This window comes from Myxocyprinus asiaticus, chromosome 39 (genome assembly GCF_019703515.2).
Source record: "Myxocyprinus asiaticus isolate MX2 ecotype Aquarium Trade chromosome 39, UBuf_Myxa_2, whole genome shotgun sequence".
Classification (NCBI taxonomy): Eukaryota; Metazoa; Chordata; class Actinopteri; order Cypriniformes; family Catostomidae; genus Myxocyprinus; species Myxocyprinus asiaticus.
In genome coordinates this window covers 9330802-9351150 of record NC_059382.1, presented here as the reverse complement: position 1 = coordinate 9351150, position 20349 = coordinate 9330802, and the positions used below count along the sequence as shown (strand labels likewise).

The window sequence follows — 20349 nt, the reverse complement described above, 5'->3', positions numbered from 1 at the left end:
TTGCATTTGTTATGCCCTGTGCGGGCACTACATGCATACTTGCCAGAGAGCGTACTTGCCAGTTCAGACTGTCTGATCAGCTCTTTATATGCTATGGAGGATGCACAAAAGGAATGTCCATCTTCAAGCAAAGGCTCTCTCACTGGATTGTCGATGCAATTACCCTGGCTTATGAGTCGCACGGTTAGACTTGCCCAATTGGTGTTAAAGCACACTCAACTAGAGGCATGGCCTCCTCATGGGCATGGACGAATGGTGTGTCCTTACAAGACATATGTTTTGCAACAGGATGGTCCTCTCAAAACACATTCGCAAGATTTTACAACCTAGACGTAACGTTTCTTTCTTCACAAGTCCTCTCTGTTTAGAGCACTTGCTATTCATTGGCCAAATATATATGTATACTTATGCCCTTCCCTTTAAGTATGGGCTCCCCATCATTTACACAACCGCCTTCATTCAGGCCATTATAATTTACCATAAAGTCGCAAGCACTTTCATTATAAATAAACTCCCTTCCCAACTGGGTTGATTAGGAGTTAATTCATACCATATGACTATAGTTCATATATTCATTATGACTGCTCTCCTCCTGGCCAGCACGAGGATCACTCACTGCAGCATACTCATGTCAGTCGCCATCCCACAAGACTGTGGAGCCATGTTTCCTCTCTGGGAAGTTATGTCGTATAGTGTGGCGTGATGGGATTCTGTTCCCCATATGCGTAGCTACGCAATGTCAAGTGTTCAGAGTCATAAGGGAACATCTCGGTTACGTACGTAACCTCGGTTCCCTGAGACAAAGGGAATGAGACATTGCGAACGCTAGCCGCACTACAAGACTCAGAGTTCTTGAGGCACAAGTGATGCAGTCAGAAAATCTGAGGAAATGGTGTTTGTGCACCTGTTTTTATAGCGGACAGTTTCGCGCCAAAACAGGCGGGGCTCAAACACCATAGCCAATATTAGAATATTGCCATTATTGTAGATAGGTTTCAACTAGGTTGTGTAAGAAGGCACTCCCCATATGCGTTTTCCAGTAACAGCTGGTCAGTTTCTCCTACCCAAATCCAAACACTAATGTTAGTGGGGCGGGAGAAATCTAGATGGCTTCCATGCCGATGGAAAAACAAATCGCACATATTTTCTTGCTCGATTCAATCCAATAGCTATTAATAGACATATTGTGGAGATGTAATAAAATAACAAAATAATTAATTTGGACGGTTGTTTTTTAAATGGAACGTACAGTATGGTAAGCCTATGTGAAATTGCTTTTTTATAGAACATATGGTGAAACTTTTAAAACGGCAGCTTTTAAAACTCAACAGTCTCGACCACATCGAATTAAATAGCAGTGGGTTTAATTAAGACATACTGGTGTGGTTATTGCTTTGATAAAATATCACTAGCTTACCTGTAAGTTAATAGTGTTTCCTATTCCATATGTTCTGCCGATGGCCCTGTGAAGACTACAGTCTTTAATCGTACATGAAATTTAGTTTTTTTATTTTCTCTCAAGAGTTTTTAAAATGTGACATGAAGACATAAACTCCTGCTATTATAATAAGAGACACTGCATAATTTTACCTTAAAATGACTGGTAACAATGTCATTCCCTAGTTGCTGCTCCTACCCAATTTTAAGAGGGAAAATAACAAGAAACAGGCTGGGTCGGAAATAATTTAACTGTCAAATAGAAACTAGACAAATTGGGAGAATCCACTTCTCCAACCACTGTCCCTTTCATTGATGTAATACTACACAAACTTCCAAAAGTTTTCAATTCTGTCACATCCCCTCTCTCTCTTTTGCACGCATGCACATTATCTCTTATTCATCATGCATATGATGAATGAAGTGGTGTCCCACCAACAAACAGGTGTTTGTAGAGGATGTGATTGGTTCTTAAGAACGCCTATTCATTATTTTGAGCCTATCACAACGTCCTGCTCATAAAGTTACAGAGTGGAACAAAAGAGTCAGAGTCAAGGAATCGACTCTTTTGGAGTCGACTCCCCATTAGTAAACAGTTAGGTAGAGACATTTCATTTTTAAGCGTGATTTTCCAAAACTTTATCATGGAGAGCAGCTTTAATGTATGCTTTCGTCACTGAAAATAAATAAATAATGTGAACAGTTCTTTTTATATTATATTCAAAGCAAGTTTTTGTTTTATTATACAATTTATTAATAATTATGTCAGTCGATGTCAAGTGCTTTTTACGTTCTTTCCAATTCTCGCAGCATCTGCAGATGTTCTTAATAAGGATTGCAAAACGCTGCATGCATTGCCCAAGGTCCACAAGCAGTAGGTGTCCTTGGACTGTCCATGTCAAATGGAAGAAATTGTGACAGGCATAATGATTTATTGCTGTGCTGTTCTACCTCTAATTCATCTAGTAATAACAAACTACAAGGCATGTGTTACGTGAATAAATCTCAGTTCACTGTGCTCTTTGAAACGGTCTGGGCAGTCTCACCTCTAAAAAGGCTTGAATCGTGCAGCTTATCAGCGGTCTGTTGAGAATCGTTCAGAACTGTTTTGGTGTGGACAGTCCCGTTCTCTCCCCGGAGCCACCGGCTGGCAGCGCTACAGCTACAGGAAAATCCACCGCGGCTTGCCCGCGCCTGTCCCTGCTGCGCTCTGCGACACCTGCCAGCAGACAGCCGGGATCAAGAGGCCTGTGGGAGGAAGAAGCGCTCTCTTCTTGCATTTCGCCACAATTTTATTGTCTTCCTCACATGTACCAACCCTATGCATCGGGAAAACCTAGTAACCGCCTTATGCATCAACATCGGCGCGGTTTCACCAGTGTTTCGCGGCAAAAACTGGCCACTTTTCCGTGGTTGCTCTGTATCAGGTGTAACGCATGATGTCCACTGGCAGACTGGCTAAGATTGTCAATCTAATGAAAAGACTACAACATCAGTGATCTCATTGTACAGCAATTTAATAATCTGCAAATCAAACAAGAAAATTGTTGCATAATATTTGAATAGTCCTGATTATATATATATATATATATATATATATATATACACACACAAGGTTGGGGAGTAACGGAATGTAACGGGATTACATATTTAAAATACAAAATATAAGTAACTGTATTCCACTACAGTTACAATTTAAATCATTGGTAATTAGAATACAGTTACATTCAAAAAGTATTTTGATTACTGATGAGATTACTTTGCATTTTATTGTCATTTGTTTCATTTAATATTTAATATTTAGTCCTTTCAGATGGAAAACATTTATACGTATAAATGATGCGATCCAAAGTGCATTTGAACAGTGGTGAAACACTTTCATATGTTGTGTTACATTCATACGAGCAGACAGAGAAGTTAGTTTGAAGTAAGTTTGGAGCAGAAGAAATAGAAATAAACCTTGTGTAAATTGTCAGTTTTACGCTAAACTAAAATGCTATTTCTAGCCATTTTACATGCACATGTTACCAGGCACGGTCATATTTTTTTTATCAAGAAAATTCACGTTAGATCATAATTTCTTTTTTTCTAGTAAGACCTTTGATATTACGGCACAAATCGTATTCTTAATAATAATATTTGTATCGTTTTCCTGTAAAAATATCTAAAAATCCTTACAATAAAATCAATTTGAGTAATCTAATGGAATACATTACAAATTACATTTTACAGCATGTATTCTGTAATCTGTAATGGAATACATTTCAAAAGTAACCCTCCCAACCCTGTCTATATATATATATGTATGTATGTATACAGTTGTATATACATATAAACATATGCTTTATGTTTACTAATTCTGACTTTGTGGTGACAGCTGATGATAGTCTTTTTCTCTTTTTTTCTCTTCATTTTTTTATATATAATATTTTTTTAATACCAGCTAGTTATCTGAAGTCAACTCAAACCTTCTCATGCACCTCAGCGTATGTGGTTATAACGGATCCACGGAAATGCGCAAATTATTCTCATAAAATATTATTCACATAATAATTAATAAGTAATGACCTTAATAATTAGTTTGATATGATTTTTCACACATTTTTAAAATTGATTTTTTCATTCAGCCCTCTGAATGAAAAGCGTTAGATAGGCCTATACATGAAAAAAATACAAAACAGTTTTAAGCATGTTGCTGTATTTTATTAATGGACCATAATAAGTCAATTAATATAGGCTACACACACTAATAATAATTGAATTTATTTATCACACATTATATGTTTGCACATATACAGTGAAATTCTTTTTTTTTCCACATATCCCAGCTAAGCTGGGGTCAAAGTGCAGGGTCAGCCATGATACAGCATCCCTGGAGCAGATAGGGTCAAGGGCCTTGCTCAAGGGCCCAACAGTGGCATCTTGGCAGTGCTGGGACTTGAACCCCCAACCTTCTAATCAGTAACCCAGAGACTTAACTGCTGAGCCACAACTAGTTAGTGTTCACAAAATGCATCACCTCATCATAATTAGAATGTGACACATTAAGATGTTTTCATTTTATTGTTTTTACACCATCCTGTAACAGCCAATATGAACATTGTCAGTAGAGTGCAATATCATGTCTGATAATGCTTGGACAAACTGAAAACATATGATTCAAAAATATATTACATCAACTTATTCAACAAAATATTACATTTTATAACACATAAAGGTCCTGCAAAACAGGTAATTACACAAAAGAAAATATGTGTGTGTATTTACAGATACTTAATTTACAAATAGCTATGCATTTCTCAAGTTCGAGAGATGCAGTTATTGTTGCTGCCGGCATATATAACATTTACACTATTGCAAGTAAAGTAACATTTATGGATTTTTGTTTTATTACATATATCAGACAGTGACGACAAATACAATACAAATCGCAGGTCTGTTTCCATTCATTTTACAATACAATATGCAGTTGTTGCAGATCATGAGCAATCGACAGTGTGTCAGTCTTTTTGACATACAGTACGTATGGACATATCTTTGGCACAGGGTCACTCCTACGGGCCACATGTTTGTTGTGAATTTGTTGGTAATGACATTTGTCTTTTCCTTCCAATGACTGCTGTGAACTGTTTCACAGTGAAGTCAGAGCCCTGCACTCGCTCTCAGATGCAGCACATTTGCTCCTATGAGTTGACCCCTACAAGTCTCTCATAGTTCTTTTAAATGGGAAAATGTACTGTCTGTGTCAGTTATAGACCAGAGACTCATGCCAGTTCTCATTGAGCTTGCTGTTCCGATGCCTCCCTTGCCTTTTGGGTTTGTGAGGCATCTGGGTTTGAGTGTATACCTCAGACTTGTTTTCCGATTTGTTGTGTTGCCGTGTGTATCTTTTGCATTTGCAGGAGGTCACTACAGTGATCTTGTAGGTCCTGGTGCTTCCATCCTGACACTGGAGCTGAATCCGTTGGGTACGGGTCTTGTCGTTTACGCAGCGCCAGTCCTGACTGTTTCGCCGGTTCCAGAACTTTCTACCGTATCCACCGATCCAGTTGGGCAGCATCTGCGCTGCAAGGCACTGTCCTGTGCACACCAGTTCTTTAACAGGGTTTATGCTGGTGCACTGGCCATCTGAAATGTACTTTGTTGATCGCAGTTCTCTGCAGCCAACTGGAACACGTTCTGGAACAGAAAGTGAAAGAAATGTAAAAGATTTTTTAATCAAAAAATTGCATATCAGATAGATTTTGCAGTACTTGGATCTTTGCTTAGTTTGGAATTAATAATAACTATCAGGGTTGCCACAGGTCATGGAAATCATTGTGGTTTTCAGGCTTGGAAAACAAATGTAGAAAATGAAGTTGTGGAATTTCTATAGTGAATATCATTTTTCTAGTTTTAGTGCTCAGATCTAAAATATTTCATCAGCCAGAAATTGGCCTTTGTGAGTTTAATCTCTACAAAATTATTTTCAAGCCATCTCGATTGACTGAAAAAGTCATAAAAGAAGTCATTGAAATGTATTGGTCGAAAAGGTATGTGACCCCTGATAAGAGAATGCTTCAGGATGTGATGAAATTGTTTCAGAAATGCTTAATTTGAGTTATAAGGTCAATTAAGTACAGCAATGTTTCCAATATTTTTGGAGAAAAACTTTTATTATTCACCTTGGTGTTGTTCTAAAGTATACCTTCATGTGTTTTCACCTTTACCTCCCCATACTTAAACAACAGCAGTATAGAAGATGTTTGGTATACTTCAGGACCCCACCTATAACTGCCCTTCTCTGAACTGTGAGGAAATGGTTTAATGTACAGATGAATGACGACTGAGAATCTCTTATTGTTAGAGAAGCCGTTGCTGCTGGCAATACTGTCAGCATTGTTTTGCCTGGAAGCAATGTGTCCTGTCAGCGTAACCCAAGCCAAAATCCATTCACAGAGTAGCAGCACACCTGTTACAATGTGCCCCCATCTCCATGACAGAAGGTGATGAATGCGGAGTGGAGGGCAATTTTCTTCCTCCCCACTTCGTTACAGCATTTCAAAACAAATAACTGAGCTGCACCTACACTCTCCCAGTCTGACTGGATTCACTCAGCGGGCATTGTGCTAGGCACCCTTTTACGTATCTCCACTGCCCGGTGTGGTTGTGAGCCAAGAGAGTGTGTAATCTATATAATTTCCTGCGGTATTATGCCATCCCATTAAGTAACATAAGTTCACAACCATGCCACTGATGGACAATGTTGGTACAAAGCTACTCTTAAAGGGACAGTTCACCCAAAAATGAAAATTCTGTAATCATTTACTTTTACATGGGGAAAAATTTTGATTTTTGTAGAATGTGAAGGATTGATTTGCCTCAGTCACCATTACTTTCATGACTTCTTTGAATATCTTTTTTTTTTTCATACAATGAAAGTGAATGGTGACTGAGACTGAACTTGTCTTTTGTGTTCCATAGATAAAATAAAGTCATACGGGTATGGCACAACATAGGGGTGAGTAAATGATGACACAATTTCAATATTTGGGTGAACTATCCCTTTAAGGCCAGGGTTTTCAGCCAGGGTGCCCTGGGGGTCCACAGAAATAGTGCAGGGACTCCATGGACATATATGAAACATTGAATTTTCTTTTAAAACTTCAAAACATTTCAAACTATTTGAATCAACATTAACTATTGATATACAAAATACAATGTTAGTAAATTATATTCATAAAAGTTATTATAAAGTATTAATAAGAAAAGGTTTTTTTATATTGGAGGCACTAGTTGCCTGAGTGGGTGGGGATTGAAAACTCCTGTTCAAAGTGCATTATTTAAAATGATGTTAATTCAAACTCTATATAGTTAACTTTATATTGATAATGGCATATAAGACATTTTCTAGGTTTTGAGGGAAATAAGCTTTCAAAGGCAGACTTGTGAAGATCTTCTCACGGTGCAATAAAAAAAAATAAATGTTACGCCTTTCAATTTCATAAAAACATTCCATCCAATTAAATAGTCACCTTTAATCAAATAAAATGTAAAAAAATAATAATAATATTTTAAGTTTTATTAACTTAATAGGCTATTGTTAAACATTACACAGCTCATTTTGATTGATTTTTTTTTTTTTTTTTATGAAAATGGAATGCGTAAATCTTAGTAAAAAAAATAGGCGAAAATGTTTTTTGAGTGTGTTTGTCTAAATCAGAATTGCGTCATTTATTTTATTTATTTTATTTTTTGATAACGCTAAAACAATTAGGGGATGAAACATAAAATCAGAATCTTAAAAGTAATGTATTTTAGTTTAAAACGCATATTTAGCTGCGATATCATTTAATTACATTAAATAGCGTCGTGTAGTGACGCGCGTGAACTTACCGCCTCTCTCGTGCGCTGGGAACCCTCTGCCGCCGGAGCGCGCGCGATTCAGAGACGCGTTGCTCTGAGCATCCTGAACGGGGCTGACCACATGAGCGTAGAAAATCTCCGTAGCATCATTCTTCAAAGTCAGACCACTTCTTATTAAAAAGCATAATAAAAACATAAAATTGCACGATTCGGGTGCGTTTATATACATTATAAAATAACCCACAGACGGATCCCCGATAACAAGAAGAGATATGCGATTTGTGGCTATGACTCCCTCAGTCACTATCATATCTTGAGTTATATATGCATGCTCCCGCCTCCAACGTTGGCCAAAGCTCAGGTGAATTTTAAAACAAGCCCAGTTTCTCCCTTAAACTAACCACTCCCAGTGAAAAACTTCATTCCTGTGAGGTGGTCTAACATCTGGACTGAAAATGAATGTTTTACTGGACCCCCTGAGAGCTCCTAATTCACTTAGGGATATTTATGCAGTAATAAATGTGTATGATTATGTTCTCATACGTGAAAAGTGACAGAGAAAACATTTCTCAACAGTTCCTTTGACCAGATTTGTGAGGGTTAATTATTCACTCTGAGTGGTTGGAACAATTTAGGTCTCAGGCAAAGGTGTTAAAGCCATTGCAAATGAGTATGAAAGCAAATCCTTGTGGAAAAGCTGACAGGTTTGATTGAGTTAATTATGACATGGATTGACTGGGCAGATATATTCAGGGTTGGGGAGTAATGAAATACATGTAACGGGATTACGTATTTAAAATACAAAATATAAGTAACTGTATTCCACTACAGTTACAATTTAAATAATTGGTAATTAGAATACTGTTACATTCAAAAAGTATTTTGATTACTGAAGAGATTACTTTGCATTTTAATATTTAGTCTTTCATATGGAAAAATTAAAATGATGCGATCCAAAGTGCATTTGAACAGCGGTGAAACATTTTCTTATGATGTGTTACATTCATACGAGCAGACAGAGAAGTTAGTTTGAAGTAAGTTTGGAGCAGAAGAAATAGAAATAAACCTTGTGTACATTGTCAGCTTTATGCTAATCTAAAATGCTATTTCTAGCCATTTTACATGCACGTTACCAGGCACAATCATATTTTTTATCAAGAAAATTCACGTTGGATCATTATTTCTTTTTTTCTAGTAAGACCTTTGATATTAGGGCAAAAATCGTATTCTTGATAATTTTTGTATTGTTTTCCTGTAAAAATATCTAAAAATCCTTAAAACAAGATCAGTTTGATTTACCTTGTTTTAGAAACAACACTGCATAAGATATTTAGGTTTTTCAGAGAATGTATTTTTAACATGTGCATTTTGTCTTACTGTACTGGCAGAGTTTTTATAGTCAAAACAAGTGAAAAAATTTACCAGTGCTGAAGAAGTAATCTAAAGTATTTAGAATACGTTATTGACCTCGAGTAATCTAACGGAATATGTTACAAATTACATTTTACAGCATGTATTCTGTAATCTGTAGTGGAATACATTTCAAAAGTAACCCTCCCAACCCTGGTTATATTACACCCAAACAGATTAATCACAGCTCATTTGTGACAACAGATTGGTTTATTTTATTTGACTGATCCTTCTCTGTTTTTGTTCCTGAACAGGACTGATGCAGTTCTTAACTCTCTGACAAAATGATGGTCACAGCGGTACTTGATTTTTTCGGTTATAGTGGTTATACTATATTTACTGGAGGGGTTATCAGTGAGTGATGACTTAAATGTTGCACTTTTTTAGTTCTTTTTGGAGCTCAAAGGTGCTGTAAGTGGGTTTTTTTTAATAGAAAGGTATGCCAAAAATGTTCCTACTCCCTTAAAGATATTATTGAAATAAGTGTCCTGAGATATCTCTCCGGTCTCTGTGACAGCTGCAAATTTTGTAAACAGTAAACAAAAATGTGTCCGTGGACTGCAGACATTGACACTTTTCACCTGTCAGTCATTTTGCTGGTTCTCATAGCCTTGTATTTGAAGCAGATCATTGAGGCTGTGATTCATAATGTTTGTAGGTTGAGGGCGCTATTGTGCCACTGTTGAATTTGACAGCCTCGGGAACAAAAAATGCTGCTCTTTTGCTCAGTTTTGGTCTCAAAATTATCTTTGGAAGGCGGGGTTTTGGAATGAGAGGCATGGCTAATTCAAATGTTTAGTCACATGAAATCTTCAGAACGCTAAAATCACTTACAGCACCTTTAATACAAATTTTTTTACAATAAACTGCCGTTTAAAAAAAAAAAAGCTGTGAGAAGTTCTGGTGTTCTAATAAAAAATAACAGTATAAAAGTTGGTGACAATATGAAGATGACATAATTAAAGGGATAATTCAACCAAAAATGAAAATTCTCTCATCGTTTACACACCCTTATGCCATTCCAGATATGTATGACTTTCTTTCATCTGCTGAACACAAACAAAAATTTTTAGATGAATATCTCAACCCTTTTGGTCTATACAATGCACATAAGTCAGCAAAAGTAATCCATAAGACTCCAGTGGTTAAATCAATGTTTTTAGAAGTGTTATGATAGATGTGGGTGAGAAACAGATCAATATTTAAGTCCTTTTTTACTTTAAATTCTCCATCACTTATGATGATATGAATTAAAACACTGGAGACATATGGATTACTTTTATGTTGCCTTTATGTGCTTTTAGGAGTGTCAAAATTTTGGCACCAATTCACTTGCATTGAATGGACCTTCAGAGCTTAAATATTCTTCTAAAAATCATAATTTGTGTTCAGCAGAAGAGAGAAAGTCATACACATCTGGGATGGCATGAGTGAGTAAATGATGAGAGAATTTTCATTTTTGGGTGAACTATCCCTTTAAAGGAATAGTTCTCACAAAAATGAAAATTGTCTCATCAGTACATCTTGCCATTGCAGTCTTTTAGCACAATAATGACTTCAAGCTACTTCCTAGTGCTTGACGCACACGCAGAGAGCTAGATGGTGCTATAGGAAGTGGAATCGAGCTTGAAATCATGATCCCCAAGGAGACTGATGATGTCAAGGTTTAGTGAAAAATTGGATAAAACCACTGGAGTAGTATGGATTACTTTTATACTGCCTTAATGTGCATTTTGGAGCTTCAAATTTTTGGTCACCATTCACCTACATTGTACAGACCTACAGAGCTGATATATATATTTCTACAAATTGTCTGTTTTCTACAGAAGATACAAAGTCCTACACATCTGGGATGGCATGAGGGTGAGTAAATGATGAGAGAATTATCATTTTGGGGTGAACTGTTCCTTTAAACAGATTTTGAACTATTCATTGAAGATGAACAGCATTTTAGGGTTAAGTCTGCTCCCTGGTGGACAAGGAAAGCCAAGCAGAACCATCTAAGTGTTCTTATGGGATGGGAAATCAAAAGGTTTGAGGACAAAAAAAAACAAAAAAAAATCTTGTCAAGACTTGTTGTCATTCACCGAGTTGGTTGAATTGCGCGTTACTCACGGTGTCTAATGAGAACAATGAAACGCTGTCAAGACAGAGAGATTCTCATGTAAAGGCGCGCGCTTCCTCTGTCTGCCGAACCACATGATTGGTCACCAATCAAACATGAGTGAAGTGTGTCTCTTAGCAACCACATTGTGTCTCGAGAAATGGAGTTAAGCAGAGAGGTAGTCTGCAGTGGGCTAGTTATAGTGACATAATTTAGTTTTCCACTGTTATTCTTTTGGCATGACTCATAATATTTTCTTCATTTTTCTCCCTCAGGAAAATAAAGACGTTTTGCAAAAGTGTGTTATAAAGCGTGACGTGGATGTGAGCCAAATTTATCTCGTCAGAAGGTGATGCTGCTTTGGCAGAGAAAATATTAAACATTTTAAACGTCTAGATAGTGTGCTTAGTTAATAAGATGTACTGTTGAAAACTTAATATAATTGTGAACAATACACATTTCCCCTCCTATTTTAACCTAGAGGGCTCATTTCTGTGCCTGATTTATCGAAGTTCTCCATGCTGAGACGTGTGTGGCTCAACAATAACAAGGTTATATTGCCTCACTAATCTAATTCATGGAACATTCACAACTTGCAATTCTTGGACAATCTATTTCTTACAATGTGCATTTCATATTTCACATTTTTAATTCTGTAAAGCCTAAAATAATTTGGTTAAACACAAACTAATGACCATCAGTATGCAATTCACAATGCTTTTTATTAATAAATCATACTTATGTTAATATTTGTCACTTTACAGATCCGAGAGGTCTCCAGAACTTCATTTAACTGTTGCTTGACCGAATTGTATCTTCAGAACAATGATGTTATCTCAATTTCAGGTAGGCGTGCACTAGAAACATGACTTCCCTTTGATATACCCAATCTAACCCCTTGTTTCTACTTTGAAGAACCCTAATACAATGTATACAATGCACACCCTTACATACCCAGGTGCACTGAGACACCTGCCATGTCTATGTGTGCTACTCCTGCACAATAACCAGATGAAGAGTCTGGAGGACACTGTGGCAGAGCTGAAGAACATGCAGAACCTCCATACTCTTTGTGAGACATAGAAGCTATTGTTTAACCTGACATACACTCTTCTGCTTTCATAAACGCTAATGTGGATCCAATAGCTTAAAGAGATAGTTCACCCAAAAATGAAAATTCTCTCACCATTTACTCGCCCTCATGCCATCCCAGATGTGCATGACTTTCTTTCTTCAACAGAACACAAAGGTTTTTAGAAGAATATCTCAGCTCTGTAGGTCCATACAATGCAAGTGAATGGTGATCAGACCTTTGTAGCTCCAAAAATCAAATAAAGGAAAGGTTAAATACATATCTTCAGAAGCAATATGATATGTGTGGGTGTGAAACAAATTTAAGTCCTTTTTTTTTTTAACTTTATATCTCTACTTTCACATTTACATCTGAAAGTCACATGTGGTGCCTGTTTAGTTTCACTTTCACATATGAGAATGAAAGTTAAAGTGGAGATTTAGAGGAAAAAACTGTTTCTGTTTCTCACCCACACCTATTATATTACGGTATATTATATGGATTACTTTTATGCTGCCTTTGTGTCCAATTTGGAGCTTCAAAGTTCTGGCCACCATTTGCATTGCATGGACCTACAGAGCTGAGATATTTTTCTAAAAATGTTTACACTTTGTTTGTGTTCTGCTGAAGAAAAAAAGTCATACACATCTGGGATGGCATGAGGGTTAGTAAATGATGAGAGAATTCATTTTTGAGTGAATTATCCCTTTAATACAGAAGTGATTATTAAAAATAGCACTCTTGCTTTGAGTTGTAGACATTTTGCTATACCTTCCAACTTGTGTATTTGAAAATCAGTTGTAACTCCATTTGTTTGACAAACTTACCATAATCATCCTTTACAAATATTTGCAGGCATCATATTAGCAGAACATTTCATTGCAGAAATGGAAATGCATTTTCTGTTTCAGCTCTATACTTGAACCCCTTCACACAAGATCCTGAATATCGCCATTATGTGGTCAACCATTTGCCATCTGTGCAGTTTTTAGACAGAAAAGGTTGGCATCCCAAAACATCTAAACTTATTCCAAAATGACACCAATTCACCAAAAGTGAAAAAAGACTTGTAAAAATGCTGTAAAAATAAGAAAAACCTCCCAGGCAAATTAGATGACAGTTTAAACTAAATTACACCATTATGCCTTTGGACACTATCACTGCGGCCCATTTGTGCCAAGAGTTTTCAAACATTTCTGACAAATGTAAATATTTTGCAACCCAATTTTGACGCACACATGCTCCAATAACCGCGTAAAGTCATTTATTGAATTTACCGTCAATGCTGTTTTGTTAAATCTCAATGTATGATTGACAGAAGTTAAGCAAGGGGAAAGAAGGCAAGCTTTCAAGCTGTTTCGCATAGAAAGACAGAGGGTATTGGATTCTATTGCCTTTGGCAGACGAGAATTATCGCCTCCTGCAGGAAGGAAATTGACCAACAAGATCAGGAAACAAGCAGGTAACATACAGCTAACTAGAAATTCTCAAAAAATTAACCAGCATTTGAACAATCAAATAACCTATCCTACCTAATCTAATGGATTGTTATTGTTCTCAGGTCAACACAGCTTAAGGAAAAGGTTTGTGTTGCAAGGATGGACATATTTTAAATGTTTAAACAACAGCAAATTTAATGCCACAAGAGTTTACCTTGTGATTTTTTTTCTTTAGCTGCCTTTCTGATGGCACCAGAAACCCATCAGTGAGCAGACCTACACAGAAGTCCATCATACAGTTCTCCATTATGAACTGGAGTGGTACGAGTATGGCTCAGTGGAACCAGCTAGAAGACTTGAGTAAACCTGCATCCAACATCCTAACTGTCAAACTTAGATGAGTTCCAGATGTCTGCCGCCACTTTAACCATCATTCTAGATCGCACAAGGGATACTTTTGTGTAACCACACGTTTGACAAGGCCAGGCACTTTAAATCCCTGAAAAACAGCAGACATGTCATTTCAGCGTCAATAAACATTTTCAAGACTAAGAGTGTTTAAATTATGCCCACTTAAACAGCTGTAGCGAGTGATGTTTCATATTTGACAACCATATGTTCATTGTTTATCAGAAAACAGGTGATCTAACAGTTCAGTGATAGATTTTATTCACTTTACGTAATATTACAGCATTTCAATATTTTCATGTCTCAGAAAAGTAACCACTGCGTTTAACCCTTATGTTGGTTTAACCCAGAAGACTTTTTTTTTTTCTCACTTTAACCAATTGGAATAAAATTCCTTGACTATTCACATTTGGTATCTGAAAACACAAAAAAAAATTAGATCATTTTCTTTAAATTTTTTTGGTTTTATTTCACTTTGTTACAATTGTTTTGTTCCTGGTCAGAAATTACTAGCAAATTGGAAATACAGAAATATTAGGTGTTCAGGACAATCCCAATCCTTTAGATGAGCACATACAGTATGTGGATGTGTGTTTGCACACAAAGTCCTTGGACGTGCACACACACACACACACAATGCGTGTTAAGCACCCTTTTGTGCATCGTCTTTGATTTATAACACATGGCTCTCTCATCTTTTTATGGTTTTATCAACTCTGAATATAATTCTTGTGATAACAAAATTGCAAATGACAGGGTTCCCACAGTCATGGAAAACCTGGAAATATCAGGGAATTTTACAGTTGTGATTTCCAGGCCTGGAAAAGTCATGGAAATTAATAAAATCATCAAAGTCATGGAAAAATCATGGATTTGTTTTTATGGTTAATATATATTTTTTTTTATTATGCTCTGTCCTAAAATATTTAACCAGGGTGTTACGTTGCACTGGATTTAAAACACACGGTGAAGAGTTTAATATATATAATGTTATTTAGAATACCTGACCAATTAGATTGCTTTCACTCTAGTACTTCTGGAGTGTAACTGGGTTCGAAAGACGTCAAAGTTCGGTTCGTTTGGATAATGTGAACATTGTTTTTCGAACTCGGGTGCGCACCCAGGAACCGCACCAGAGTCCACTTGAAAAAGTGACTTCAGTACACTTCGCTGCTGATATGAATGCAATGGTACCAAATCATGGAAGTGAACTAGGGCTGGGCGACATGTAAAAAATATTTTTAGCGATAATCAACTTTAAAAATAATGCCACAATTATATCGTCAACCCCCCTGCTAAGGGTCGGTGAAAATTATTTTTTTATTAATTTACTGAAACACGAAAAACATAAACATTTTTAAATTCAAATTGCACTTTAACCTAAACGAAAAAAGCAATTAAAATAATAATATAAAAAAAAAACTATAAAAATCGTATATATAAACACCTCCCTGAATCCAAACATCCACCGTCTCCAACGGCCACATTTGCCATTATGCAAATATACGTCCGTGACTATAGATGGAAAATTACTAATTGCCTAAAGATTAGGAACTAAAGACAATTATAACACAACTTCTTGTTCAGTCACTTGTCATAACTAGACTGGACTACTGTAATGCTCTCATTGCAGGCCTCCCTGCATGTGCAATTAGACCCCTGCAAATGATCCAGATTGCAGCAGCACATCTGGTCTTTAATCAACCAAAGAGAGCGCATGTTACACCACTCCTTGTCTCTCTACACTGGCTGCCGGTTGATGCACGTATCAAGTTCAAGGCTCTGATGCTGGTGTACAAAACAGTAACTGGGTCTGCTCCAGCATACAGCAGAATCATTTCTGCAGGGCTACGCGCCCACTAGAAGCCTGCGGTCGGTTAAGGAACGTCGCCTTGTTGAACCAACACAAAGAGGCACCAAAATACTTTCCCGGACTTTTGGCTTTATCAAACCATGTTGGTGTTGTTAAAAAAATGGCTAAAAACACATCTTTTCCATGAGCACTTAACCAGTCAAAAAAAAAAAAAAAAAAAAAAAAAGATTCTTGTTGCACTTTTATCTGTTTTGAATACTATTCTGATGCTAGTGAAAATTTGTAATATGGCACTTTTCGTACCACTGTCTCATTAAGATTATTCGCTTATGTTTTTCCTCTTTTGTAAGTCGCTTTGGATAAAAGCATCTGCAAAATGAATAAATGTAAATGTAATAAATGTAAAGATGATAATAATAATAATAATAATAAAGCCTAATAAATTCCCTTGTGTTCCCAAAATAATGCTGCTAAATGTGTGTTTTTATCGAATGTGTTTGTATTGTGTTTTGGTAAAACAGTTAATGCTGCCTAAAGAAATAAAATAGAACTCAATTTTAGGTTCAAGGTGAAGGTGTCTTGTATTATTGTATGATTTAATCACTTCCGTCTTTGTTTCTTTAACACAAATAAATATATTACTAAACCTGCATAGTTGTGTTCACAATGCATGTTAAGCGCAAACTGGTCCTTGGAAATAAAGCAAACTAAACTCACAGCACCTCCTGAGATGATCGGAGATCATATGCAGCATTCTTATAGATGACATTATTCTTGCAAACAGTTTTCAGACGAATGAAAACTCTTTATATGCGCTTGTTCCACAAGACAGGCTTGTGCTGCACGCCTCTGAACAAACAGCGAATCCGACATGAGCACTGACAGCTTTTCTTAGACTTTTCTTAAAAATATAATGGCTGTGTCTCGTTTGGGAGGATGCATCCTCCAGAGGTTGCATTTGTCGGCCGCATACATCATCGAGGCTGTCTCGTTTCAGAAAAGCAAGTAGAACACCTCGAATGTAGCCTTCGAATGTGACCTTCTTTCACGGGAATTCGGAGGATGCATGAGGTGTATCCTTCGTGGGCACTCACAACCCACAATTCTTTGCTTCAATGGAAATGTCTAAATAAAAATGTTAATTCCCAAGTTGAAGTACCTCAGTAGGTGGGTGCAGAGTATATAATATGTATAATTATATTAATATATAATTAAAATATAGTATTAGACTAAAAGTACACCTGTAAAATCTATTTTCTTTTCTCTTTACATCATTATACAGTTGTGCTCAAAAGTTTGCATACCCTGGCAGAAATGGTGAAATTTTGGCATTAATTTAGAAAATATGACTGATCATGCAAAAAAACTAGAACACTAGGTAAGTTGCATCCTTTGAAGGCTGCAATATACCGAGCGTCCTCCTTTAAACAAGTCTTGTTTAAACGAGACGGCCTTTGTAGGACGAACGGAATCAGAACGTATCATGATTGCTATGACAGCACGCCACTCTTTAACAAGCGCGAGCGCTTCGAGTGAGAAGGGAACAAATTCCCTTTAGAAGGGAATGTATGAGGTAAATTTTAGGAGAGTTACAGTTGGGCTCAAAAGTTTGCATACCCTGGCAGAAATGGTGAAATTTTGGCATTGATTTAGAAAATATGACTGATCATGCAAAAAAAAACTGTCTTATATTTATATATATCCTTGAATGTTTGGCCTTGTTACAGACACACAAGGTGACACACACAGTTTTAAATGGCAATTAAAGGTTAATTTCCCACACCTGTGGCTTTTTAAATTGCAATTAGTGTCTGTGTATAAATAGTCAATGAGTTTGTTAGCTCTCACTTGGATGCACTGAGCAGGCTAGATACTGAGCCATGGGGAGCAGAAAACAACTGTCAAAAGACCTGCGTATCAAGGTAATGGAACTTTATAAAGATGGAAAAGGATATAAAAAGATATCCAAAGCCTTGGAAATGCCAGTCAGTACTGTTCAATCACTTATTAAGAAGTGGAAAATTCGGGGATCTCTTGATACCAAGCCAAGGTCAGGTAGACCAAGAAAGATTTCAGCCACAACTGCCAGAAGAATTGTTCGGGGGACAAAGAAAAACCCACAGGAGAAAAACAGGCTGCTCTGGAAAAAGACGGTGTGGTTGTTTCAAGGAGCACGATCATGATCAGTCATATTTTCATATATTTTTTGCATGATCAGTCATATTTTCTAAATCAATGCCAAAATTTCACCATTTCTGCCAGGGTATGCAAACTTTTGAGCACAACTGTAACTCCTAAAATTTACCTCATACATTCCCTTCTAAAGGGACTTTGTTCCCTTCTCACTTGAAGCGCTCGCACTTGTTAAAGAGTGGCGTGCTGTCATAGCAACCATGATACGTTCCGATTCTGTTCGTCCTACGAAGGCCATCTCGTTTAAACAAGACTGTAGAGCCGAGGAGGGCGGGGCCAGGCTGGAATGACGCACGCCCGGTCCCCAATCAGCCTGATGGGGCGCGTGAGGGATAAAGGCGGCCGGGGACGACAGTTCGAGAGAGAATTACAGGCAGCTGTACTGTGTGTGTTTACGGCTGTGTGTTTGTTTAAGTTGTTCATTAAATTATTAAGTTGTCAAGCCGGTTCTTGCCTCCTCCCTTCCACTGAACCCCCTTACACTGGTGCCGAAACCCGGGAAGGAGGAGGGATTCCCGTCGCAGAGTCCTCGACACTGCCGTCCACCCAGGGGAGCGCCGCTTCCATCCGACGTGGGACGGAGTAGCCTGACCACTTGGACGCAGAGAAGACCGCCGTCCGCAGGGGGAGGAGGGAAGCGACTCCCCGACCACCTGGAGTGGTAGGGCCGCTGCCAGGGGCGGAGGAGTGTCCCCACGGGACGCCGGGAGCAGCTGCCGTCCACCTGAGAGGGTGGAGGAGTGATCGAGGACCACGCGATGGCGCATCAGAGAACCGGTGAGTTTCTTTTTCTCTCTCTCTCGGTCACTTTGTGTTGACCTTTCCCTCGCCTATTTTGTGTTGTTGTTGTTGTTTTTCCCCTCCTGTCTCCTCCCAGGTCGAGGAAGGCGGGGATGACCCGCCGGCAGTTGGGGCGCAAGGCATGCCCCCCGGAGAGGAAGAGGGGATGTACGTCATGCCGGGGGCTCCTGCTGTTAGAAATTTACCAGTGTCATATGATATGTCTCTGCCCACGTACAGGGACATATTTAAGAAAAATGATTTGTGGAAAGTGTATCTGAGATCGCAGGGATTCCAAGTAGGTTTAAATCATCAAATAGCCTGTAAAATTAACTATTAAATAATTTGTTTTGAAAATGTGTTACATGACAGCAAACGAAACCATATAAATGATCAGATATAGTGAATAAACGTAACATATTAATAACCTTACTAATATTTTAATAATATTAATTATAAAGAAACAGTTCTGTTTAGACTGTCCATACACACCACGAGCGACCTAACTGCCAGCCACTGGCGACATGCAGCGACAAAGTAGCTGGCAGTGTGAACGCAGCTTTACAGGTCGCCCGCCTGTTGTGGGTAGATTACTCGCGCATGAAATACATTTGGACGAGGAGCTTGCGAACTGGATTCAGCCTTGTCGCATTTGGCGGGTGCTAGTTTCACACCCTGGGCTACTGTTTAATATATTTGCTGACTTGGTTTTTCCATTTCTCGATATTGTCAATCATCTTTGGTCAATTGAGTGTCGCAATCGGCATTGGGTTCTTTGTAAGATATCGTCGATATATGATTACATCGTCCTATCGCCCAGCCCTAAAGTGAACCGCTTGTGATGACGTATATTTTGCGTCTTAGTAGGCTCCAGATCGCAATTATTATGGTATAATAAATTTCTCACACCTACTTGTGTCTAAATAAATCCCCTTCAGAGAGCAGCTCACATTCTTCACTTCTCTTGCAACGCATCCACGGGCTCACGGCAGACAAATGCTAATTTTCATCGCATCACTGCACATTCAATGCGTCCGCGGGAGACAAACACAAGTGTTGTTTTGTGCATGTAAAGTTTTGGTGGTAAATCCAAAGAGATGAATACTTTAATAACACAGCGAAACTGATGTCTTCTTGAGTTGTTGCCTAGTTACAGTGGTAAACAGCTGCGGTTTGTACTCACATTGATGACTCAATCAAAACGCGGTTCGGATCAAAATAATATAATGTGAACAGAGACCAGCGGGGGCAGGGGCGAGGAAACGAACCCGGGTGCGGTCCAAGCAGTCGAACCAAGTGAGACAATGATGTGCCGCTAATCCCCATCCATTTTAGTATTCATGCAATG

At 37.9% G+C, this 20349-nt stretch overlaps 2 protein-coding genes and 1 pseudogene across 2 annotated transcripts; 1 reads left to right on the top strand and 2 right to left on the bottom strand.

Moving 5' to 3' along the window:
• LOC127429635 (D-ribitol-5-phosphate cytidylyltransferase-like) overlaps nucleotides 1-2717 on the bottom strand; it is a 43369-nt pseudogene extending 40652 nt beyond the window's left edge.
• Nucleotides 2718-4160: 1443 nt separating this feature from the next.
• On the bottom strand, nucleotides 4161-8058 carry sostdc1a (sclerostin domain containing 1a). Its single transcript, XM_051679390.1, has 2 exons — nucleotides 7813-8058; nucleotides 4161-5616 (listed from the first exon to the last, which is right to left on the bottom strand). The coding sequence occupies exons 1-2, from the start codon at nucleotides 8009-8011 to the stop codon at nucleotides 5183-5185; spliced, it is 633 nt and encodes a 210-aa protein (XP_051535350.1). The 5' UTR covers nucleotides 8012-8058; the 3' UTR covers nucleotides 4161-5182.
• A 3398-nt stretch (nucleotides 8059-11456) lies between these two features.
• Nucleotides 11457-18282, top strand: LOC127429634 (leucine-rich repeat-containing protein 72). The gene is made up of 7 exons (XM_051678761.1): nucleotides 11457-11474; nucleotides 11572-11645; nucleotides 11778-11847; nucleotides 12061-12142; nucleotides 12255-12368; nucleotides 13307-13369; nucleotides 13687-18282. Exons 1-7 carry the CDS (start codon nucleotides 11457-11459, stop codon nucleotides 13902-13904), a joined length of 639 nt encoding a protein of 212 aa, XP_051534721.1. The 3' UTR covers nucleotides 13905-18282.
• Nucleotides 18283-20349: the final 2067 nt, after the last annotated feature.

What these genes read in the sequence shown, in the direction of transcription:
- sostdc1a (XM_051679390.1), bottom strand. Translation starts at nt 8,011, where the DNA reads ATGTATATAAACGCACCCGAATCGTGCAATTTTATGTTTTTATTATGC. An exon ending in CCCAGCGCACGAGAGAGGCG is followed by an intron (nt 5,617 to 7,812) that starts GTAAGTTCACGC and finishes TTTCTGTTCCAG; the next exon opens with AACGTGTTCCAGTTGGCTGC.
- LOC127429634 (XM_051678761.1), top strand. An exon ending in CAAATTTATCTCGTCAGAAG is followed by an intron (nt 11,646 to 11,777) that starts GTGATGCTGCTT and finishes ATTTTAACCTAG; the next exon opens with AGGGCTCATTTCTGTGCCTG. An exon ending in GCAGAACCTCCATACTCTTT is followed by an intron (nt 12,369 to 13,306) that starts GTGAGACATAGA and finishes CCTTCACACAAG; the next exon opens with ATCCTGAATATCGCCATTAT.